At 38.5% G+C, this 23608-nt stretch overlaps 2 protein-coding genes across 2 annotated transcripts; both read right to left on the bottom strand.

The window, feature by feature from the left end:
• Positions 1–5745: 5745 nt before the first annotated feature.
• LOC112187814 (protein XAP5 CIRCADIAN TIMEKEEPER) lies at positions 5746–10093 on the bottom strand. Its single transcript, XM_024326760.2, has 12 exons — positions 9828–10093; positions 9654–9719; positions 9501–9565; positions 9289–9401; positions 8811–8889; positions 8633–8709; positions 8482–8543; positions 8242–8373; positions 8084–8137; positions 7915–7980; positions 6633–6707; positions 5746–6104 (listed from the first exon to the last, which is right to left on the bottom strand). Exons 1-12 carry the CDS (start codon positions 9996–9998, stop codon positions 6054–6056), a joined length of 1011 nt encoding a protein of 336 aa, XP_024182528.1. The 5' UTR covers positions 9999–10093; the 3' UTR covers positions 5746–6053.
• A 1470-nt stretch (positions 10094–11563) lies between these two features.
• Positions 11564–22275, bottom strand: LOC112188220. The gene is made up of 10 exons (XM_024327304.2): positions 21785–22275; positions 18978–19075; positions 18816–18861; positions 18121–18203; positions 17950–18014; positions 17744–17805; positions 12657–12716; positions 12467–12499; positions 11964–12029; positions 11564–11868 (listed from the first exon to the last, which is right to left on the bottom strand). Exons 1-10 carry the CDS (start codon positions 22205–22207, stop codon positions 11824–11826), a joined length of 981 nt encoding a protein of 326 aa, XP_024183072.1. The 5' UTR covers positions 22208–22275; the 3' UTR covers positions 11564–11823.
• Positions 22276–23608: the final 1333 nt, after the last annotated feature.

Here is a 23608-nt window from a genome sequence, read left to right on the forward strand (position 1 = left end):
AAAGTCGATTTCATGTTCTTAAACCTAGCACCATTCATATCAAAACCCTAAGTGTTTCGAACCACATAAGATTAAAATACAAAAGATATCTATAAAGCAAATTCAATCGAACAATCACACATAAGCAACTTTGGAATCACAACATAAGAATCGAAATTCTTTATTCAATCATAAAATTTCAGAATATAAACCTTGTTCAAACATAAATGTTAACTAAAAACAATTCTCACGAAACTAAGCAAGATTACAAAGAAAGAGGTTGAATTACACCGTGAGATGGAGATGGGGATGAAGGATGAAACGTTATGGATTCTTGAATCTCGAAAGCAAGCTTCAAGGTGGAGGATGGATGATGATGCTCACGGCTCCTTCTTCTTCTTCTTCTCCCTTGCTTGAAACGTTGAATGCACAATGGAGAGACAAAGAAGATGAGATGGATGAAGGAAGATGTGACTAAGGAAAATGGAGAGGAAATGGTGAGACAAGGAGATGAAATGGATGAAGGAATGTGTTTTGAGAGTGAGAGGAGAAGTGTATTTATAGCCCAAAAAATGATGAATGGAGGGTGGAGATGAACATAAATGAAAGGCTAGATATGTTAGACAAATTTGTAAAAAATATCTTTCCACTTGTTTATCACTTGTTCAACTTGAATTGATTTTCATCCTCAAGATTTTCCACTTGCTTGCAACTTTGATTTTCCTCCTCAAGATTTTCCACTTGCTTGCAACTTTGATTTTCCTCCTCAAGATTTTCCACTTGGTTGCAACTTTGATTTTCCTCCTCAAGATTTTCCACTTGCTTGGAGGTCCTAAAAATAGAAACTAATAAGAAAAATAGAAACTTTCCTAAAATGAAAAATGGCAACTTTTCTAAACTGAAAATGGAAACTTACTAAAATGATAAATAGAAACTACAAAAATATAAACTTTCTACAAATAGGAACTTTCCCAATCAAAGAATGGAAACTTTCCTAAACAGGGTTTTAATAAGGAAATAACGTAAGAAATGTAGGGAAATGCAGTTAAAACGTCGCATTAAAATGCTCCTATCACTCATCCCCCACTCCACAAAGAACACAAGGCCGAATCTCTAATGGAACCTGTTTCTCTAACAATCTAACTATAGTAGGTAAACAATTGTTCAACACCTTCCATAGAAAAATTTTAGCCGTACCTGGAATATTGGTTGACCATAGCTTCGTCCATAGATCTTGTGTTTGCAAGGAAACCTCTTGCACCATCTCCTCCTCCATTAAGAGTCTATAAGCACTCTTAACTGAAAACCGCTCATTAGAATCAAAATGCCACACCCAACGATCCTTGACCCTTCGGCTACTCAAAGGAATAGACAAAATGAAGGGGATATCATCAACATGACAAACCTGCTGTACTAAAATTTCATTCCATCTGCCATCATTATTCAACAAGTTACGGACCTTCCAAGAAGCATCTCGACCTCTCTGAACAGGTAATAACCTAAATGGAGCATCTCTAGGTATCCATGGATCACCAATCCATATATCATTCCCATCTCCCACTTGCCAACGTGCCCCTTTGACTAAAACGCTTCTAGCCTCAGAAATACTCCGCCAAGAAAAGGAAGGTGATGGATGAGGTTCTGCCTCCCAAAAAGAAGTTTCGGGAAAGTACGTAGCCTTATACATCTTGGCAATCAATGAATTCGGAAATTGAACAATTCTCTAGCCCTGTTTAGCTAGCATAGCCCTATTAAAACCATGTAGATCTCGGAATCCTAAACCTCCTTCTTTCCTTGGCCTACAAAGGAACTGCCAGGATTTCCAATGAATTTTTCTTTGTTCATTAGAACTCCCCCACCAAAATCTTGCGCATTTCTGCTGAAGATCATCACAAAAATTCTTTGTTAATTGAAAACAACTCATAGCATATGTAGGTAAACATTGAGCCACCACCCTGATCAAAATATCTTTGCCAGCACCACTAAGAAGCCGACCCTGCCAAGTTTGAAGTTTTTGATCCAAACGCTCTTGAATATATTGAAAAGTACTAGTTTTATTCCTTCCAACATATGTAGGCAAACCAAGGTACTTCTCATGAGACTCTACTACAGTAACACCCAGAAAACTGGCTAGCCAATTCTGAGTTTCAAGGTCCACATTTTTACTAAACGTAACAGAGCTCTTACGAAAATTTACTTGCTGCCCAGATGCTTTCCCATACACCGTCAATACAGTACTAATTTCCTGACAAGCCTGTAAGTTAGCATTCGCATACAACATACTATCATCTGCAAAGAGAAGGTGCTTAACCTTGGGAGCTCCATCACAAATAGAAATGCCAGGTAACACACCTAACTCAGCCTTCTTTGTTAGCAAAGCAGAAAGACCCTCTGCTCCAAGGAGAAACAAATACGGTGATAAAGGATCCCCTTGCCGCAATCCTCGAGAAGGCACCACATAACCCCGGGGCTTGCCTCGAACCAGAAATGAATAACGAACAGAAGAAACACACTGCATAATCATCTTCACCCAACTATGAGCAAAACCCATACGCTCCATTACTTTCTATAAAAACGCCCATTCCAATCTATCATAGGCTTTACTCAAATCCAATTTCAAGGCCATATATTCCTCACCTGCTCTTTTGTTATGAATAAAATGAGCTAACTCATTAGCTGCCAAGGTATTGTCAGTTATCAGTCTACCTGGAATGAAGGCACTCTGGAAAGGCGATATAATCTGAGGCAAGATTAATTTCAACCTGTTGGCAATAACTTTCGAACACAACTTGTAGATTACATTACACAATGCAATTGGTCTCAAATCTGCCATAGCCTCAGGAGTAGCAACTTTAGGAATCAAACAAATATGCGTGTAATTAATCTGTTTAAGCAACTGACCAGTTTGTAGAAAATTGTGCCCCGCAACAGTAATATCATCCCGTATACTCTCCCAATAATGTTGGAAAAATAAAGGCGGCATTCCATCCGGTCCAGGAGACTTTGTAGGATACATTTGAAACAAAGCCTCCTTCACCTCCTCACAAGTATATTGAGAACAAAGAGAAGTATTCATCTCTTCCATAACCGAAGGAGAAATAGCCTGTAGAGTTTCCTCCAAAGCTCCAGCATCAATAGTTCCTGCTTTATACATCTTCTCAAAGTACCTCACAACCACTGTTTCTACACCATCATCATCTTCTTGCCAAACCCCTGCCTCATCGTAAAGACCCCTAATGAAATTTTTCTTCTATTAGAGGCTTTCTGATGGAAGAAGCCCGTATTACGATCTCCCTCCTTAAGCCATGAGACTTTAGCTCGCTGACTCCAATATAATTCTTCCTCCGAGAGTAAGCTCTCCAAGCGGGCCATTAAACTACCCTTTTCTACCAACAAAGCCGGAGTCGATGACAAACTAAGAAGCTCCTCCAGTCTTGATCGAATCTCCATCAATGCTTTCTTCCTATCCCCAAACACACTTCGTTGCCAGGCATCTAGTGCAATACCTGTCCTTTCAATCTTCTTCGAGACCATAAACATAGGCTGCCCCAGAACCGGTCGCTGCCATTGCTGCTGGACCGTCACATGACAACCCTCATGCTTCAACCAAAGTGATTCAAACCGAAACCTATGGTATTTCTGCTTCTGGATAATATGAACTGAACTAACACAGAGCAGGAGTGGAATATGGTCTGACTTGCTCGGAGGTAAATGAATGACTCGAGAGTGTACGAAGTTGTCCAACCATGCCGCCGTAGCAACCACCCTGTCCAACCGAACCTTCGTCTCAGAGTCACTCCATGTATACGAACACCCATGGAACCCTAAGTCCACCAATTCTGCATATCCCAACGCATCCCGGAAACCGCTCATTTGGTTCTCCGATTGCGGTCTGCCATCCAGTTTCTCAGATGCCAACATAATTTCGTTAAAGTCGCCGAGTACAACCCACGGTAGGCTATCGTCATCACTCAAAGCCTTGAGAATATCCCAAGATTCGTGTCTATCAGCAGCTCCCGGATTGCCGTAAAACCCCGTGAATCGCCACCGCGTAAGACCATCACCTTCCTCTACCACTGCATCGATAAAACGAGCCGTAGAAGGCTGCCGGATTTGGACCTTCATACCGTCATACCAGAATAAGCCTAGACCGCCAGCCAACCCCACGCTCATCACACCCTCTGCATGATCAAACCCTAGGTTGTATCGCAGTCGCTCGAACTCATCCTCATCTCTGATTTTAGTTTCAATCAGGAACACCAGTTTCGGTTTGTGCTGTGAGATTAAGATCTTCAGAGCACGTCGTGTGGAAGGATTGCAAATCCCCCGACAATTCCAGAACAACACGTTCATGGCCGCAAGAAACAATGCAGATCAAAGAAAACCCTAGGTTTCCGATCTCACCCTAGCTCCGGGAAACTAGGTCGTTCGACAATTTATTGCAATTGTCTAAATCTATTTTTATGTAAATTCATTAATTAGGTTAGAGAAAAAATGTCATTTTGTTTTAAATTGGGTTAGTGGGAATAAAAATCTATTACTGGGGTAAGTGAAATAAGTTTTTCTTATTTTGGGGCTTTTGGTCAAGGACCCTATATTTCATTAAATATACATGAATAAATGAATTGCCTATGCATTGATTTTTTAAGGGAGTGAAATTTATACTATCCATTTTACAATCCACACTCAATGTTTTATTTTTTATTAACTTAAATTTTTGTGTTTAGTAACTTAATTTTGACTTTATATAAGAATTTCTATCAAAAAGAAAAAAAAATGTCGATTGTTAAATGGAGAGTGATTTATAGAGATAATCTTTAAAAATTAATTTAAAAGATGAATGGTTCAGATCATCATAGCCAAATAAATCCAAATAAGAAAATTTGGATATACACCTTAGGTATTACTCCGCATAATTATACTCGAGGGAACAATTTGGAGATGCTCTTTTCGCCATCGATTATCATACTCTATGCAGGGGCGGAACTATTTGAAGGTCTGAAGGGGTCCAGACCCCCCCTATCATTCCAACACATACCCATACTAATTAGATAGCTAACTAGTATGAAATAAACAAAGAAACTGGTAATGAATCCCCTTACACATTTATGAGCTCACTTACTGGTTACTATGAAGGAAACCTACAATTAACCACATGAGTAAACTTAATAAATAACAATAACAACAAACTTAATAAATAATAAACTCTTGGTGGTTATTTTTCACTTATTTTTTCAAATTATAGTGTACCTACTCAGTCAATATATAGTTTTTATATGTGGACTAATAATTTATCTATAATGCTATATATAGTTCTCAAGATTTTTCAAAATAATAATAGTATCTTGCATTAAAATAAAAATAGTATAAAAAATTACAGGCATATGTTCAAACTTAACTTATACTAATCCCGACCCCCCCAAGTTATAAATCCTAGTTCCGCCACTGACTCTATGGAACAATTCGGAGATGCTTGTGCGCTCCATCAGTGAGGTATTACGCACTGTTTCAAGGGTGGCTGCTTCTAGGCAAACCTCCTGGCTGTCTCTGCACCTCTTCTCCCCCCATCAATTAATTCGAACTCATGCTGACAATCACTTAAGAGCCTCCAACTATTCCTCTAGGCTCATGCAGAAGAGCTTGTAGCTCAAACCAATTGAAAAGGAACAACAATTACACGGACGAACTTCTCCATAGGAAGTAGCAAATTCAAAAGAAAAACTTTGCATAACAGTCATGTAAACTGTAATGATAGAATCATTGGGATGGAAGTGTTTTTCAACTACTGGATTTTATTGGAAGTATAAATGTGTCGCAAAAGATTGATGCTCATCATAGATTCCATTGCACATAAGCTATAAGTCCACAATCAGCTAAAGAAAAAGCATTGTCTCGCATTGCTTGATCAGCAAGTTAAAAAATCAAGGAAATGCAGTTACTGAGCTACAACCCCATACGATCCCCGACTATAACAAGTTGATGGTCTAATTTATACAAAAATTTGGGTGCAAAAGTTGAGCCCAACAACCAATGAAGTTGTGCAATGCATTGTATCCTGTATTGCCATTATGAAATCAGTCCCCATGGATGGTGTAACGCTCCCATTTCTTCGTCGGATCATATATCTGGCATTACGAAAATAATCAACAAAAGATTATCAACATCAGTGAACTTTTAAATGTGTCCTAATGAGATGTTTGTTCAATCAATCATAATTATGTTTCTATTAAACGAAATCTGGTTTAGCTACTAAGACTAAGAAATGTCTTATATACTACAAAGTAGCGGCTGAGAAGCCTAGAAATCCAATTAAAGTGAAAGAGGTTGGAAAAGAGCCAAAAGCACTCAAGTGCATATTTCAAGGAACACTATGGGTTCAGTGGAGTGACGAGCATCATGCAACTTGAATCAAGCCTAACTCATTAGCATCCAGGTGTAGACAGGTAAGACACACACACACACCCCAGATACAAATATAAGACTACTCCAGACTCCAGAGATTAGAGTACTCAAACGCTCTTGGGTGCATTTGTCAGGGAAAATCTATATTATGTAGAATGACAAGCATCATGCAACAGTATAAAGCCAAACTGTTGGACATCCATACACATACACACACACACACACACGTACACATACACGCACGCACGTACCTCCCATCTAGAAGCAGGGAAAATATGCTTATTCTTGTCATACCAATGCCTCTCAACGACCTTCCCAGCATGAGACTGCCAAAGAAAACAATCAAAGGTATAAGACAGAAGTAAACATGTGAATCACATACACAAGCCTACAAAATTCTTGTTCTAATGAAATGTAGTATCTATCTGCTCACAAAATCATTGTGCAGAGTTTTAAAGGCATGCATTCTACATTCCCGACAACGTGGATGATTATGTAAGGCCAACCCTACGAGGTGATTAATGTGTAACCAATAATTCCTCCTGTGCGCCTTTACTAGTTTTCCCTCTGGGGTAAGAGTGAATAAAAACTTAAGGAATTAAGGAATGTATTCTGTGTCTTGGGTCTGGTCAGAGATGAAGACTTGAATTGTAAAGGCTAGGGAATGAGGTGACATTTTTAGGGAAAGAATGAGAGTATGGGTTTCTAGTTTCTACAGGGCATACAGGAGAATCAAAGTACAAAATTTTGCACCTACAAATGACTAGAACTAAGGTCACTTGCCTGAAAATATGAACAAGGAATAGCTTAAGGGATGTGTCTAGCAAGCCAGAAACCTTATCCCCCATAGAGAAAAGCCCATATCCTAGTCTATCCCATAAATATGTCATAGCATCTCGTAGCGTAAAGAAAATGGTTTTTCAGAAAAGAATCGTAAGAATGAAAAATTCAGAAGATGTAACTGAAATGTGGCATATTCTATCTTTAAAAAAAAAAAGAATCTGACCAACAAGTAGAGTGTCTATATCAGATGTTTCATTTACAATTTCAGAAACATCATAGATAATCGGGTAGATATAGCCAAGATTAGCTCAAAGATCCATTACCTGAGCTGGCTAGCTAACTAGCATCCGAAATTGCTAAGATATCCATTGTGATAGGAAGCACTAACTTGATTTCAAGTTCAAGGAAGTTAAGATTCATTTTCAGTTCCAGAAAACTTTTCACATGAGACAGGATTCAGGAAAAGAAAAGATGAAAAAAAAAAAACATGGCCACAGTCAAGGTTAACTCAAGGACCCATTCTTCACATTGCCTAACTAGCTAGCATCCAACACTGCTAACCCAGCATAGATTCCACATTGACATATGAGAAGCAACAACTAGATTTCACGTTCAAAGTACACTGAAAGAGAATTTAGGAAACTAAACCATGAACTTAACTTTAGCTGTTTTATGCTTGTGTTTCATTCTCAATATGGAAACTAAATAAATGATACAGAATCACATATTAGTAAAGGAAAAGGAAAGTACCTCATCCTTCTCTATTGTAGCATCAGCAATTGTTCGCACATCCTCATGCACATCAAAATGAAAAAGCTATGCAAAATACAAAACAATATTATATTCAATAAGCAGTGTTGAGCGCAGCTTACAAGGAAAATTAAGTCAAATTAATACAATAAGAAATACTGAACATTACCGGTCCACTTTTGCCCCTTGCCTTGTTTACAATTAGCTCATAGAAACTGTGCTGCTGTACTTCCACAACCATGAAACAAAGCATGTGCAATTAGTTAGCATATATTTAGCAAATCTAACCAGAACTAGTTGCAGATGCTTCTATCAAAATTATCTTACATGCGGAATGATAAGATCTTCTTTTACATATAGCAAATTCTCCACTGAGGTAGTTCGAACTTCTCGAAACTCAGGTGCTAGTTGCTGTTGAACAGAGCGAAGAAAATCTCCTATTTTATCCCCCTTTCGTACCTGAAATAGTGACCAAAAAACATGAAAATTGAATACATACATCCATATTTCAAAGCAAAAGAGAAACACCAAAAAAGAAAAAATGTAACTTGAGCATGCTTTACTTGCCTGGATAGTCCGCCTATGCCCTGCTCCATCCCAGTAACTGTAAGTAATTTGAAGCGGCTCATCTGAAAAAAAACACAGCAAAAATTTGTCTGAAAACTGTTTATTTGGAAAAGGGTGAGAAAGAACAAACAAAGCCAGACATCAGAATTACTTCGTATCTTCTCCTGCTCAAGAAACCACTGTTTTCGCAACCTTTCACGCTCAGCTTGTTCCTCTGCCTCCCGCTCACTGAAACAAATCTATAGCTTAGACACAAAACAAACAGAGGAAGGGCCACATGTGAGTGAGAGTGAGAGTGAGAGTGAGAGTGAGAGTGAGTTTGAGAGTACCTATCTGGGAGAAAACTAGTTTCCACAGTAGGATCTTTGCCAAATCTACCAGACCATAATCTTTTAGTCTCTGTACTTTCTGCAGAAATCATAACCAAAAAGCAAAAAAACACTAAATCAGCAATAAGTTTCTGATGCGCATCCATAAACGAGTATCCTCATGAGGGCCAACTATAAAGTAAAACTTCCTGAACAATGAATTCTCTTATGACTCATGAAGCAGATTAACTTATTTATACATCATGTCAAAAAATTAGAAGTTGAACATTCATGCATGCAACTGATTCTAGTCCAGATTTACAGATAATCATCAGCTACTGAAAAAATAGTGCCTAATCAATCTATAAACTTCCATATTGGTAAATTATATGACAGGTAAACAGTAGGGTGATTAAATATTAGAATGACATTCATTAGACACAGACGACTACAATCAGAACTAAATTTATCTAATGCTTTAAGGGAGAAAAGTGCTCACTATTTTCTCCATCTTCCTCTTCACTTCCATCCTCAATGTCATCTGCAAAGGACAATCGATTAATCCCCTTGACCTTCCTCTTCTTACGCTTCTGTAACTGAAATTCCTCCTCTCTAAATACAACAAGATAACACAATTACAATAAATAAAGATACAGTGTCGAAAGACATTGGAATTTAAACACTCAACAAGTCCTGGAATACGAAACTCACTCCTGTTGAAGCTTCTGAAGCTTTTCCTTCTCTTCCTCCTCGATTTTGTTCCGAATATTTACTCTCTGCAATACAAATTTACACCATTACACTCCAATGCTTCCATTCGCATTATCAGCTTCAAAAACACTAATGCGCCACTTTAGAATCTACCTTCTCGACGTATTGCTCCCTGGTGACCAAACCAACAGTCTCTTTCTTAAACGCCGTCTCAAGAATCTGAAATAATACTCATCCAACCAAAACGATTAAAACAATTCTAATTGAAAGCAACAGAGCAAACCCTAGGATTGGAAGAAGAAGAAGAAGAAGCGTGGAAAATAGTACCTCAGAAGTACTTGAGCCGAATTGGAGGAGGCCGGGCTGGCCTTTATCGGAGGCAGACTTGGTCTTGAGCTCTTGGATTTTCTGGCGCTCAGCTTCTCTTTGCTTCTCCAGCCTTCGGATCCTCACGGCGTCTTGGGCCGTGCCCACGTACCCGTCCCCCATACCCGACATCTCTCTCCTTCTTCTTCTTCTTCCTTACCACTCTCTCCTCTCTCAAACCTGAAAATTATTCAATCCGAGTCGGTTCAAGGAACGCTGCAGAGTCCTATTACAAATCTGCCGGAATTTAGAAACAGGGTAAAATAAATCCGTTTATTATCAGAATGACCAAAATACCCTCTGTTAATTTCTGGATTAAATTATCAAGTTAACCCACCTAGTGAATAGTTGTAACTAATTGCCTCACATTTCACTATTTTGGTTGGGTAATTGTCGAACCAACCAATTACCAATTTCTTACACCTAATTTTTGGTAATCGAAACTGATAAAATCGAAATTGATTATTACCGAAAAAGTTTGTTTAGTTTTGACAAATACCGAAACTATCGATTATCTAAATATTAGCTACATATATTCTAGTTTTCAATGCACATACATGTATATTAAGAAATGTAAACATAACTATATTCATAATAGTATTAACATTATTATTAATGCTAGATTAATAGTATATGTATTTTAAGTTACCTGGTGAAAAATCGTTAAATGACTAGTTTTATTGAAAATGACTAAAACTTGATGTCATTTGTACGTAAGGAGACATATAATTAGATAAGCAGATGAATACAAAGCTTTCGAAACTTATCGAACAAATTATATAGTATTGTTCATTCTAATTTATATTACAAATAAATATTTGCTGTAAAGTTGGTAATACCGAAAACTGAAATAAGAAATACTTGCTGTAAAGTTAGTAATACCGGAAACTGAAATACCAAATTTGGTAGATATAATTAAATACCAAAAATTTTGGTTGGTAAGTGATAACTCCATTCTGAAACCAAAAACTTTAGTTTTAAAATTGATAAGGCCTATAACCGATTTGAACCGACCAAGTGACAGCCCTACATTTCACTCTGACAAGTAATACCCTTCACCAAAATGATATATTTCACGAAAAATTATTTTATGATCACAAACCATAATATTGTGGTGGTTTGAGTTAATATTATTGGTCTATACGATATGTTTATTTTTTTCTTCTTCCTTAATTAGTGGTATTCTAGTTACTCAAGGAGAATCTACCCTTGAAAAGTATTGTTCATTATAGAGACACTAAAACAACTTTGCTGTTTTAAGAAAAAAATCATTTTCTATCTATTAACCCGCCTAATTGTGATATGAAAAATATATATATATACTTCTTCCAAAAACTTTTAGAAGAAATCCCAATAGACACTCACGACGACAAATCAAGAAAGTTATGCAATTTCTAAGAAAATCATGATCCAAGCTTACCATTAATTTGGGGAGTAGGGCCTAGCTTTGGAAATTTTCCAATTGCGATCTTTATACTGGCTATTCGACAAGCACCATGCAGGGTTGAGAACCTGATGTCACGTCCTACATGGTCTTTCCTATACCGATGTACTTGGTATAATCAGTTGGTATTTCTTATTGTTGAATCAACACCAAAATTTCTACTTTTATGTGAATGAATGAACTGTATCAATGAAGCAATATGAAGTGCAGCTTCAAAAGAGTACAGAAAATAAGGTATATGCAGTCCTTCATCTGTTTCAAAATTGATGGATAATACGCTACTTTAATCACTAAGAGAAGCACTGGTAACACTGAGCTACAAGAAAGATTTTATACATGCATTACAAAAGAAGAAAAATTATTTACAAGGCAAAGATGGGTTAAAGTCAAATGTCAATTTCTCAGGGCTATTCACCCACCGTCCTTAGAAATGCTTTCTCATATCAAATGTGACGGGCACTAGAAAGACTGGACATGAAGAAATACCCCGGTCGACACTTGACAGAGCACATGCTACTCTTTTCCTAGCAATGAATCAAGAAGAGCTGCTTCTTCCTCCTGCAGAAGTGACAGAAAAACAGAAAAACCCCTAAGCAACCACTTTGCTCACTTTAACAATAAGATAATGGTATGAGCAAAGTGCAGTTACATACCACCAATGCGTTAAACTCGGTCTCCTCATCTATGGCGCTAATGATGGCAGGGTCCTCCAGCAGATCCTGTTTCCAACAGCAAGACACCATTCCTTAATTTTCTATAAAAATATATAACAATTGATGGTCTACGACTCATCACTACAGCAAAAAGAAAACTAACAATTGACGTTGGCATTTTGATTACTGTTTGATTCTGAAACTAAGCTTCTATTGCTAGTTATACTGATATTTGCTTCTGAATATATTACAGGCGGTCAAGCTGAAAACACTAAGGAGCACATTCTTCAAGTTTGAAACAAACCGATAATCTATTCGATTCATGGGGGACGAAAAGGAGGTTATCAAAAGAAATGCTAAATGAACAACGTAGTTAAGGCGCTAATCAGTATGCCAATAATCAGAGTTGAAATCTAACAAACTTCAAGCAGAGCACAAATAGTCAGATGGTAAAGAAATGGAAAAACGATATCCTGTCAACTACAAATGAGTGCATTACTTACATCATCAGCAATTTGCAATAGACCGTCATCATCCTGCACAAACAAATCCAAATTACTTGGGTTATCTTTCCAGATTATGGGATCAGGCTTTAGTTTTAGCTAAATTAAAGAACTGTAATTGAGAATAATAGAATCTTGAGTACTATTGCATATTGGAGGTGCATACAGCTTATTAGGTCTTGAACAGTACCTTTACAGCAACAAAGAGAAGTGGATCAGAGGGTGTGTAAACCATATAATGCGCACCATCCTGCAGCAAAGAACCACAGATTAACAATCAACACAGCAATGGTCAAGTACTTACAACATATACAACTTTTTGTATTTGATCTCATGAAATGAAACTAAACCAAAAAGATGTATACTGGAGACTGCTGCAGCATGTAAGTGAAAAAGGAGATGGGAAGTTCTATTTCTCCAGACTATAAGAAAATAACCTTAAATCAAGATCACTTTATGAAGCAGTGAATAACCTCTCCTAGAATGACAACACCTCAGGTTTGAAAAGACATTGTTCAGTGACTTTGCTATACTTGCATAATATATTTCCAAGTCCAAAACACATTAAAATACGACCAGAAAAGAGAGAAGACTATAGAATTGATCTTCAAAGAACACGGATCATTTGTGAATGAATATAACTGTACTTATCTTCATCAGACAAACAAAAGCCTGTGTTCTGTAACTGATGCAGTATAATCACTGCCTAGACACCAGGATCAACAAACTCTAATGGTATAGGGCTTTAACACCGGTTTTGTAGGGTAGAAAAGTGAAAACTAAGAACTAGGATTCCCTCCCAGGTTTCTCACTCTCACACAAGGCTTCACACCAACACTCCAATCTCTGGAAAACTCAGAAACACTCTGAAATTTTTATTTATCACGACCTATCTGGCCACTTGACACTTACACTTATTTATATTTGAGCTGATAGCTCATATTAACTAGCATTAAAGACTCTTTCATAGCTAGGGCTGTTACACTTCACAAAACTGAAGCATAAAAGACCTAATAAAGGAATTTAAACTCCTAACTGAAACTGAAATAATAAAGAACCTTAAAAATCCCAAACTGAAACTGATCCAAACTGAAACTGAAAGACACCTGCCTAGAGACTTCTAGACTGAAAGCAATTAATCAAACCATATGGAAAGGGAATGACTAGCTGCTCTCTTTTTCCATTTCTTTCGCTCATAAACCTTAAAAGGTTTGGCTATGATGTCCTCATCAATTCTCCCCGGCTGGGAAGAACTCGCCTCCGGTGAGATAAAGCTGTAGTATCTTTCCAGAATATCTGGATCAATGCGCTGCAGCTCCTCCTTAGTTACCCAAGTGTTGTCAGAATCTGGTCTATCCTTCCATTTAATTAAGTACTTCTGGTAGCCACCTTGTCTTGTCGAAACAACCTGCTCATCCACAATGTTTTCCACCACATCTCTCTTAGGAACTTTAGAACGAGGCAAAGGTGGGGTGATTGGTGAAAATTCAGAAGAAAATGGCAACACAGGCACCATAGGTTCTCTATAGGGCAGTAAGTCCTCCACATTAAAAGTAGAACTGATTCCCATTTCTGGAGGGAGTTCTAACACATATGCATTGGTTCCAACCTTCTGCAATACTTTAAAAGGTCCAATGCTGCGAGCTTGTAACTTCTTTGCCTTCCCTTTAGAGAAACGTTCAGGTCTAACTCGAACCATGACAAAGTCTCCCACTGAAAATTCCTTGAATGCTCGATGTACATCAGCAGCCTTTTTATATTGCTCATTGCTCCTATTAATCCGACGATTAATCTCAGCATGCAGCTCATGAATATGACTTGCAAATTCATTAGCTGACTGTGATGGCCTATGTGAAACCGTCATGGGAATGAGATCTATTGGAGCTTTGGGCTTGTGACCATAAACAACTTCAAAGGGACTCAGGCCTATAGTCCGGTTAACTGAATTATTATATGCAAACTCAGCAATAGGTAAAATTGAATCCCAAGACCTGATATGCTCACCAACCAAACTTCGCAGCAGATTTCCCAAACTTCTATTCACCACTTCAGTTTGCCCATCTGTTTGCGGATGGTAAGCAGATGAAAACTTGAGTTTGGTGCCCAACATGTGCCACAAAGTCTTCCAAAAATAACTCATGAATCGAACATCACGATCAGACACTATAGTTTTAGGCAAACCATGCAACCGAACAACCTCATCCATGAAAAGCTTGGCCACTTCAGAAGCATCAAATGTCTTAGAACAAGGAAGGAAATGAGCCATTTTAGAAAAACGATCCACAACCACAAAAATGGAATCATGTCGCTGTGTAGTCTTAGGCAACCCAAGCACAAAATCCATGCTAATATCTTGCCAAGGAGTATGTGGGACAGGCAGCGGGGTGTATAACCCTGTGTTTTGCCTTTTGTGCTTTGCCAACTGACAAGTACGGCATCGTTCAACAACTTTAGCAACATCACGTTTGAGACTAGGCCAATAGAAGCGATCCTCCACAAGAGCAATGGTTTTGTCTCTCCCAAAATGTCCAGCGTGTCATCAAGTCTCGGTATTGGAAACCGATATTTGACTGTGATTTTGTTGATGGCTCTGCTATCCACACACATTCTCCAAGAGCCATCCTTTTTTGGTGTAAGAAGGGCAGGAACTGCACAAGGGCTAAGGCTCTCCCGAATGAACCCTTTTGCAAGAAGCTCATCAACTTGCCTTTTCAATTCTGCATGCTCGGTTGGATTCATCCGATAATGTGGTAAATTCGGTAATGTTGCTCCAGGGACCAGATCAATTGCATGTTGAATATCCCGGAGAGGAGGAAGTTCATTTGGAAGGTCCTCGGCAAATACATCAGTAAACTGCTCAAGGATTGATTTCACATCCGAGGGCAACTCCAAACTAGTCAAAGGGTGAGATTCCTTTGCAATCAATATAAAAATAACAGAATCACCTGTTGTCTCCCTTGCAAAGTGTCTTGGACTGATGATATTAAGGGATTTTGGTTGTTGTCCTCCCTTGCTATGTGTTGGTTGAGGTACTGGTCTGGGCTGGATTGGGTTCAACTTGATGTGCTTTCCTTCATGAATAAAGGAGCATGAGTTGGCACGGCCCGAAATGGTTACATCCAGATCATACAACCATGGTCTGCCCAAAAGAATGTGTCCCACATCCATCGGCACCACATCACACCAAACAGTATCCTTGTAAGATGAAAACTGAATAGGAACTTGACATCGCTGTGTCACGGGAATGGAAGACTTGTCAATCCATGCCACACGATAAGGTTGAGGATGATCAGCAGCGATCAAACCCAGTTTAGAGATGGTTTGAGGGGAGACAACATTGATGCAGCTTCCGTTGTCAATGATGACCTTATAACTTTTGTCTCCACGCTTGACATAAGTGTGAAAAATGTTTGTTCTCCGCCAATCTTCAGTACTCTTAGGTTGAGTCAAAGTGCATCTAACCACACCCATTCTTGGTTGAACAATGTCTATAGGTTCACCCTCCAAATCATCATCAGTAGCTGGAATTTCAGGCTCATAAACTTCTTCCTCCAATTCTCCTTGAGCATCAGCCTCTTCTTCTGTGCTTGCTGCAAACAAACTTCGAGTTTGCTCTTTAGTTGGGCATTGACCAGCATAGTGACCATAACCTTGACATCTATAGCACCTTATAGATGCCCCTCCTCGCATACCAGATTGTAATCCCTTTTCTTTTTCAGCTTTCACCAGCGAATTGGAAGTATTGGAGCCCTTAGAGAATGGAGACGATTTTGTCCCAGAGATGCTAGGACGAAATTCAGAGTTCCGCTGATCAACCCGCTTGTACACAGGGGTTGTAGGGGTCTTCAAGTAGCGCTCCAATTCCAGCACTAATTGATAAGCGCGCTCTAATGAATGTACATCATGAGGAATCAGCTCTCTTTGAAGTTCTGGACGAAGACCTGTTCTGAAACGAGCAAGAGTTACTGATGGGTCTTCAGTGATGTTACATCTCACCATAAATTCTTCAAACTTATCAATATAATCAGCAGCTGTCATGCTTCCTTGACGAAGAGATTGCCATTGGTCAAGCAAGCGTTCCTTGTAAGACAAAGGAACATACTTCTCCTTCAGCCTTTCTTTCATCTCATCCCAATGAGCAATAGGATCTTCACCATCTCTAGCAATTCGTCTTTCCACATTAGACCACCAATCTCGAGCTTTGCCCACCAACTTCATCTTTGCAAACCTTATCCTGCGATCTTCAGACAACTCATACCATTCAAAATAATGATCCATGTCTGATAACCAATCCAAGAAAACCTTTGCATTCAGCTGGCCATCAAAACTAGGAGCTTCAATCTTCATAGACTTCATTGCCTTTTCTTCAGGATCATGTCCATTTTGCCCAGTGTTATGTGGAACATTTTGTCTGCGAACATTCCTTCTAGGTTGCATCCTTGGTCCCCCACGTACACTCTCTTCTTCATTGTAGATGGAAGCTTCAATCTCTGCCAAACGACGGTCAGAAGCAACGGCTTGATCTTGTATTCTGGTCTCAAGATGACCAATTTGGGCGGCTAAACCTTCTATCGCTTTAGCCAAAGTTTCAAGGTCCATGGCTAAATGAAGTTTCTTTTGGCTGGAGCTAGGAGACACCAGAGCTTGTCCAGCTCTGATACCAAAACTGATGCAGTACAATCACTGCCTAGACACCAGGATCAACAAACTCTAATGGTATAGGGCTTTAACACCGGTTTTGTAGGGTAGAAAAGTGAAAACTAAGAACTAGGATTCCCTCCCAGGTTTCTCACTCTCACACAAGGCTTCACACCAACACTCCAATCTCTGGAAAACTCAGAAACACTCTGAAATTTTTATTTATCACGACCTATCTGGCCACTTGACACTTACACTTATTTATATTTGAGCTGATAGCTCATATTAACTAGCATTAAAGACTCTTTCATAGCTAGGGCTGTTACACTTCACAAAACTGAAGCATAAAAGACCTAATAAAGGAATTTAAACTCCTAACTGAAACTGAAATAATAAAGAACCTTAAAAATCCCAAACTGAAACTGATCCAAACTGAAACTGAAAGACACCTGCCTAGAGACTTCTAGACTGAAAGCAATTAATCAAACCATATGGAAAGGGAATGACTAGCTGCTCTCTTTTTCCATTTCTTTCGCTCATAAACCTTAAAAGGTTTGGCTATGATGTCCTCATCAGTAACCTTTACTCATTCACATAAAAACTAAGAGATTATACTGTACATAGATGGTTATCACATACCAAATGGAAACATGTAATCTCAACACCCTCGGTTGGCAAGCCATCTACATCTTCACCATCATCTGCAGAATAGTCAGCACCATAAATAAATAATAGAAAGGAAGAGTATAAAATAGAAAGGCACATATCAAATATAGATATCATAGCCACCTAAGATTTCAGCAAGCATATAACAGTTTAAAGAAAAGAGGGAAGAGAACTATTGCCTGTGCGAAAATCAAATATGTCATCTTCTGAGTAACAAAATCCTCCCCTTGCTGTATAGCAAAATCTGATAGGAACACACAGATTTGAAGCAAAATAATATCAAGAAAAGAGAAGAACCAAGATACTGGATTTGAGAATATAATAAGGCTTGTGAATATGTGGCATCATACCCGCTATGTACAAGATGCATATGTATCTTGGCAAGGGCATAAGCAGCAGAAGGAAGAATAGCTTCAACTTCTTCATCACTGACCTAAAACAGAACAACGTAGATTAAATTGACAAGGAAATGAAGCTAACGGTAAGAACACTAAGACTTCTTACTGGTCTCTGACATATTGATTGAGAAGCCTTGAATTATGTGAAAGAATCTATCAAGTTTGTATTCTGAAAGGATTTATCACGTTTGTATCGACATCTCTCTAATATCATCTATAGGAGACCCAAGAGTCTAATACAATTTTACTTTTCTGATGGCCTTTAGGTGTTGAGGACACCTCGTTTCCCTCACATAAAACATTGTACAAATGAACTTTGTATAAGGGTTTCATCCATCCAAGTAAAAGTCCATTCTAGCCTTTTAGCAATGGAGGTGAAGGTAAAGCATTAGAAAGAAGAGGATGATCACAGCCAACCATTTATGTTGTTACCTCAAAAGATACAAAGACTTAATATGGCCACAAAGAACTTCGAGAGAAAAAAACCAATAAACAAGTTTTTATAGGTAATCAATAAACAATTTCAAATTGCAAGCGATGTCTAAAAACATCAGGGACTATTTTCTGTGCAATGCCCAAATTTTCATACAATGTCTACACAAAATAATGAGTGAACACAAAACTAGAAGTGGACCAGAAAAACATACCGCTGACCAACCATCTATATTGGTGCTCTTTAATATCTGAACAGGCCTGCAGGATATATTTATATATATATATATATATTTAATATGTCAGATAAATATTAAAATAAAATTGATAATATTTCTGGATAATTGCTCAGCAACAAAAAAAGTGACATTACGTACGTGTCAACAGGGCAAAGCAGCATACATTCATCCCCTCGTGAGCTTCTGAACACTCTCCTTATAACGCACTCTAATGGGAAATTATTGGTAGGATCAACCTGTCCAAGACTGCTTCAGAATTTCATTTTAATTTATTTTTAATTTAAAGATGCAATGTAATGATAAATAAATAAGTTAAACCAAAATCTGTATCTATTTCTGATTCAAGAAAAAGTCACTCACAGAAAAGGAATAACTATAGATAAGTGGATAAGTATACAGTGAGAAAAAGTACCAGTAAATACAACAATCCTAGCAGAAAGAAACAATAAATACAAAATCTGTATCTATTTCTGATTCAAGAAAAAGTCACTCACAGAAAAGGAATAACTATAGAAAAGTGGATAAGTATACAGTGAGAAAAAGTACCAGTAAATACAACAATCCTAGCAGAAAGAAACAATAAGCACTAAAAACAACAATACTAACTTCCGCATTCCAATCTGATTGAAAAGCAAGAAAGGACCTATGCCTAGAAATTGAAGGAACTGAATCCCTTCATGATTCCCAGACTAACCAACACTGCCTTCATAGCAGATCTCCCCAAAACCAACACCTTCTTTCCAAAAAAATATGTAGTTTCACATAACAAAGACACACAATCCTGGAATGTCCCAGCTCACATTAGAATCCTAATAAACACCCTTCTTTAAAGAGCTAAAGCAATCAGAAAGCGCAAAACAGATGATTCACACACTGGCTCCTTCGCACATGATACACAACTGTGGGGAGAGAGCCGAGAAAAAGATCTGCTCATTTGGGCCATACTATTAGCAATAACTCAAACTAACACCCAAATATACAGAAGAGGGAGTGAGCTGAGGCAGGAAGGATTTTCCAATAAATGCTTTAAATAGGGTTTAGGGAGTGAATAGAATTTGCAAGAAAATTGCCCCAAAGGCTTCCAACTTCCAGGTCACTCAAACTCCTGAATCCGAAATATTAACTCAAAGAAAGAACAGAAGCATTATTACTGGCCTTGCCAGTGAAGGTAGGGTTGCAAATGAAAAAAAAATATGTTCCTCCCGAAGTTTTCCAAAAACCAGGAAAGAAATCAAATACTCCCCTCCCCGACTTTTATACGAGCTTCAAACAACTATTTTGATTTTCTCCTTTTTGTCCAATTCTAAAAAGCCTGCCACAATCTCGAAATACTTTCTGGACCACCTGCGCAGCAGGAGCCCATCAACTGTAATCCAACTATCAAACTGCCTCAGCTTACCATGTTTGGCAAATTGTTATTTAGACTTTTCTCCCACTTGTACATTAAGATGCCATGATGATCCCTCAAAGATCATTTTTCCCAACCCAGTAATCTTTGCTGCCTCCTCTTCATTGTTGGAGACAAGGTACTCTCTATCGTTTCTTTAAAGAACTCAACTTGTTTCCAGGTTTCCGAGAGCCCTGTTAACGGTGAAAGGCATTCTCATATGTCATAACTCATTCCGGCCACGCTTCAACATATCTGTGAGAAATTATTTCTAAAATGGCTCAATTGAGTAAACTTTTATAATCCTTCCCTAGACTGACAGACAACCTGCCTTTCACATATCACCAGTCCACCACACAGTCCTAAAAATAAAAAATAAAAAATAAAAATTCATTTTCCTTCTGCTCCTCTCGACTTGATTTTAGGGCCTGAGCATTCCCAACATTGTTGATCTCCAGTTCATTCCAGCCCAAACCTGCCACTGGTCCACCACAGTCCAAAAAATAATCATTCTCCTTCTAGTCCTCTTGCTTGAGTTTAGGGCCTCAGCTCTCCCGTCATGTTTAATCTCCAGCGCATTCCTACTAAAATCCCTTGTTGCCTCAAGAAACGGCTCTCTATCCTCCAAAAGCCTGTTCTCATCAGTGTGTTCTAAAAACAAAGACTCCTTATCAGTATCTGATTTCCCACTCCCTCCAGGCAGCATACTCAATATAATATTCAGCATGAGTTCCCAGCGAAATGGACTCTTACACTGCCAAAGGATTACTTTCTTCAAAAACCCTTGTCCTCCACTCTTGTCCAGGCTCCAGAACACTCACTTTCATTGCTATATGATTCCACCTAGATTTGAAAATGGCTACCCGTGTCCTTCAAAAACAGAAATTTCAGGCGCTTTTCGTCCTTCACAACCCACACCGGGATCTATCAGCCAAGTTATGTATTCCAGGTCTAAAAGGTGATCTGATAAAATTCTAAACCTGTTTCTTTCTGTATTTCTTTATCACAACCCAAACACAACTCTGATCTACCACAAGTAAGATTATTTTCTATCAAACTTTGAAATAACATTTGTAGTTTGATTTTGTATATGCTCTGTCCCCACATTCTCATTCCCTTCATTTTTCTCCGTTCTCGCAACCAAATCAGAAAACCCAGCTTTCACCACAATCTGCATCTTATGACAAATTAGAATGAGTATTCTTTCTCTTTTCCCACAAACATACAATTTGTACCATTACACCATTTCCCACCTCTGATGAATCAGTCAAGATGTCCAAGATTATGGCTCTTTTTCTGTTTTGATTTTGTTCTCATTTGGGCAACAACAACAACAAAATCAGCTAACACATAACCCCAAAACAAATGTAAAAAAGGTCACAAAGATTCACATCAAAGATAAATGAAGAAAACCAACCAACTATGCTTGAACTCTTCATCATACAGATTCAAGTTCCAAACTTTAAACTAAGGTAGTGCCATGAGCATTGACCTGATAACTGAGAGTGACCTTGAAATGAAACACAGTGACAGAAAACGAAGCAACAAGGAAACTCACAATCGAGGCAATTCGCTTGGACGAAGCCATAAGAACCCTGCCGTGATCATCCACTACAAACCCAGCGGGCGGCTTCGGCAGCGGCGTAGGATGGTAACCCAGCGACCCGGAATCTGAAGACCCGAAATCATCCACAATTTCAACCTTGCTAAAGCTGGTATTATTATCCTTGGCCTTACGCTTTTTCTTGCTGTTGTTGTTGTTGGTGGGGGTGGTGGTGGTGGTGGTGGAGGGCGAGGAAGGAGAGCGTTTCTTCTTGACGGGGCCGGTCTGAGGCTTTGCGGCGGCGCAGCAGGAGACGAGGAGTCTGGCGGTGTGGGTTGGGAGAGAGAGGGAGACTGGGAATTGGTGATTGGAGTGAAAAGAGAAGAAATGGAATTGGGGACTGGAACTGGCTGTGGCTGTGGAGACTGAGAAAGCCATAGTCTGCACCAAGTTTTTTGAGAGCTATAGAGATATTTCCCTTTTTAGCAACACTAGTTAGTTAAGCCCAAGCCAGAGAGGGCTGTTTGCGCCAAATAGGGAATTACTAGTCTTCCTCTACGTGTGCAAGTATGTTTTTTTTTTTTCAGAAAGAAAAAAAGATAATGGATTAAAACAGTTGTTGTAGAGAGAAGTTGGTGGGAGGCAAAAATGGGTTATGGGAATTTTTTTGTTTATTTTTTTAATAAAAATATAATTTGTAATTTTCCTAATTGCCCTTGTGATTTAATTAATTTTCAAAGTTTTTTAATCTTTCAGGGTTAAATCTGTCAAAATTTTCAATTTTGGCTAACAAAACCTCTTCTCTTAATAATAGTATAGATAAGTTTGTTGAGAAGAAATAAAATCCATTAATAATTGAAAAATTGCAACGCATTGGAATGACCGGTTGTGGTCACTATACCACGACATATTTTTACAAAAATCCGTAGTTACTGGTCCGTCACTAATAACAACATCCATCAACCAAAAGAACTCGACCTATAACTAAACTTTACGCCCGAAACCACGAGCTACAATGAAAGATATCCAATCTCAAGAGTAACGATACAACCTCGCAACCAACATTAAACTAAGCCAATTTATCCCCTCTAACACCGTGTCCAAATACCTCCAAACCACATGTAAAGGCAATTCACCCTCATGTTGACAACCAGAAAGCACTGAAATTAAAACCTATAATTCCCTGGAGTAACGCCACAGAAATGGCACACTGACCAAAACAAGACTCCCAAACCCTAGCTCGAGACTTATTGAACCTAACCGAAAAACTACAAAAGTAAAGAAAAACCTAAAAATAACCAAAAGAGTGCTACCAGATTCTATATACTTGTCCTAAACAGCTGCCACAGAATTGTCGATAGCCATCATCGCCGAACAGAAAACGGCACTGTCTTCCCCTCCAAAAGATCTAGACCACCAATGGCACACCAAGCAAACCTGCATACTCCACCACCATCGCTATCATCGATAGGATTATCATCATCTTCCAAGGACATAGGGAGGTTTCTTTGCACTGGGAGTGGACCAAAGTGTTCGTGTGAGGGTTTGTCAAATGTCACCCAATCTTTGCACAAAATAGTAGCAACTAGGAAAATTGAACGATTTTCAAGTTCATGTCTTCCCTAAACAAATCATCGGCGAGGTGTTGCTAAAACAATATTTTAAACTATATAACAACAATAAATAAGAATAATAATTCATGAAACAATGACATTGATGTAAAATACATAAAAAAAAGGGAAAATCGTCCAAACAGTGTCTAAACTTTTCCAGACTATTAATTTTCATACCTATACTTTAAAAAACCTCAAAATGGTACCTGAAGTTTTGGCCCCGACC

Source organism: Rosa chinensis, chromosome 2, assembly GCF_002994745.2.
Source record: "Rosa chinensis cultivar Old Blush chromosome 2, RchiOBHm-V2, whole genome shotgun sequence".
Taxonomy (NCBI): Eukaryota; Viridiplantae; Streptophyta; class Magnoliopsida; order Rosales; family Rosaceae; genus Rosa; species Rosa chinensis.

Coding starts and splice junctions, on each gene's coding strand:
- LOC112187814 (XM_024326760.2), bottom strand. CDS start 9,998: ATGTCGGGTATGGGGGACGGGTACGTGGGCACGGCCCAAGACGCCGTG. Junction 7,981..8,083: donor CAAGGGGCAAAAGTGGACCG/GTAATGTTCAGT, acceptor TATTTTGCATAG/CTTTTTCATTTTGATGTGCA. Junction 6,708..7,914: donor CTACAATAGAGAAGGATGAG/GTACTTTCCTTT, acceptor TTTCTTTGGCAG/TCTCATGCTGGGAAGGTCGT.
- LOC112188220 (XM_024327304.2), bottom strand. CDS start 22,207: ATGGCTTTCTCAGTCTCCACAGCCACAGCCAGTTCCAGTCCCCAATTC. Junction 19,076..21,784: donor CCAAGCGAATTGCCTCGATT/GTGAGTTTCCTT, acceptor AGTCTTGGACAG/GTTGATCCTACCAATAATTT. Junction 12,717..17,743: donor AGATTACATGTTTCCATTTG/GTATGTGATAAC, acceptor TCTTTGCTGCAG/GATGGTGCGCATTATATGGT.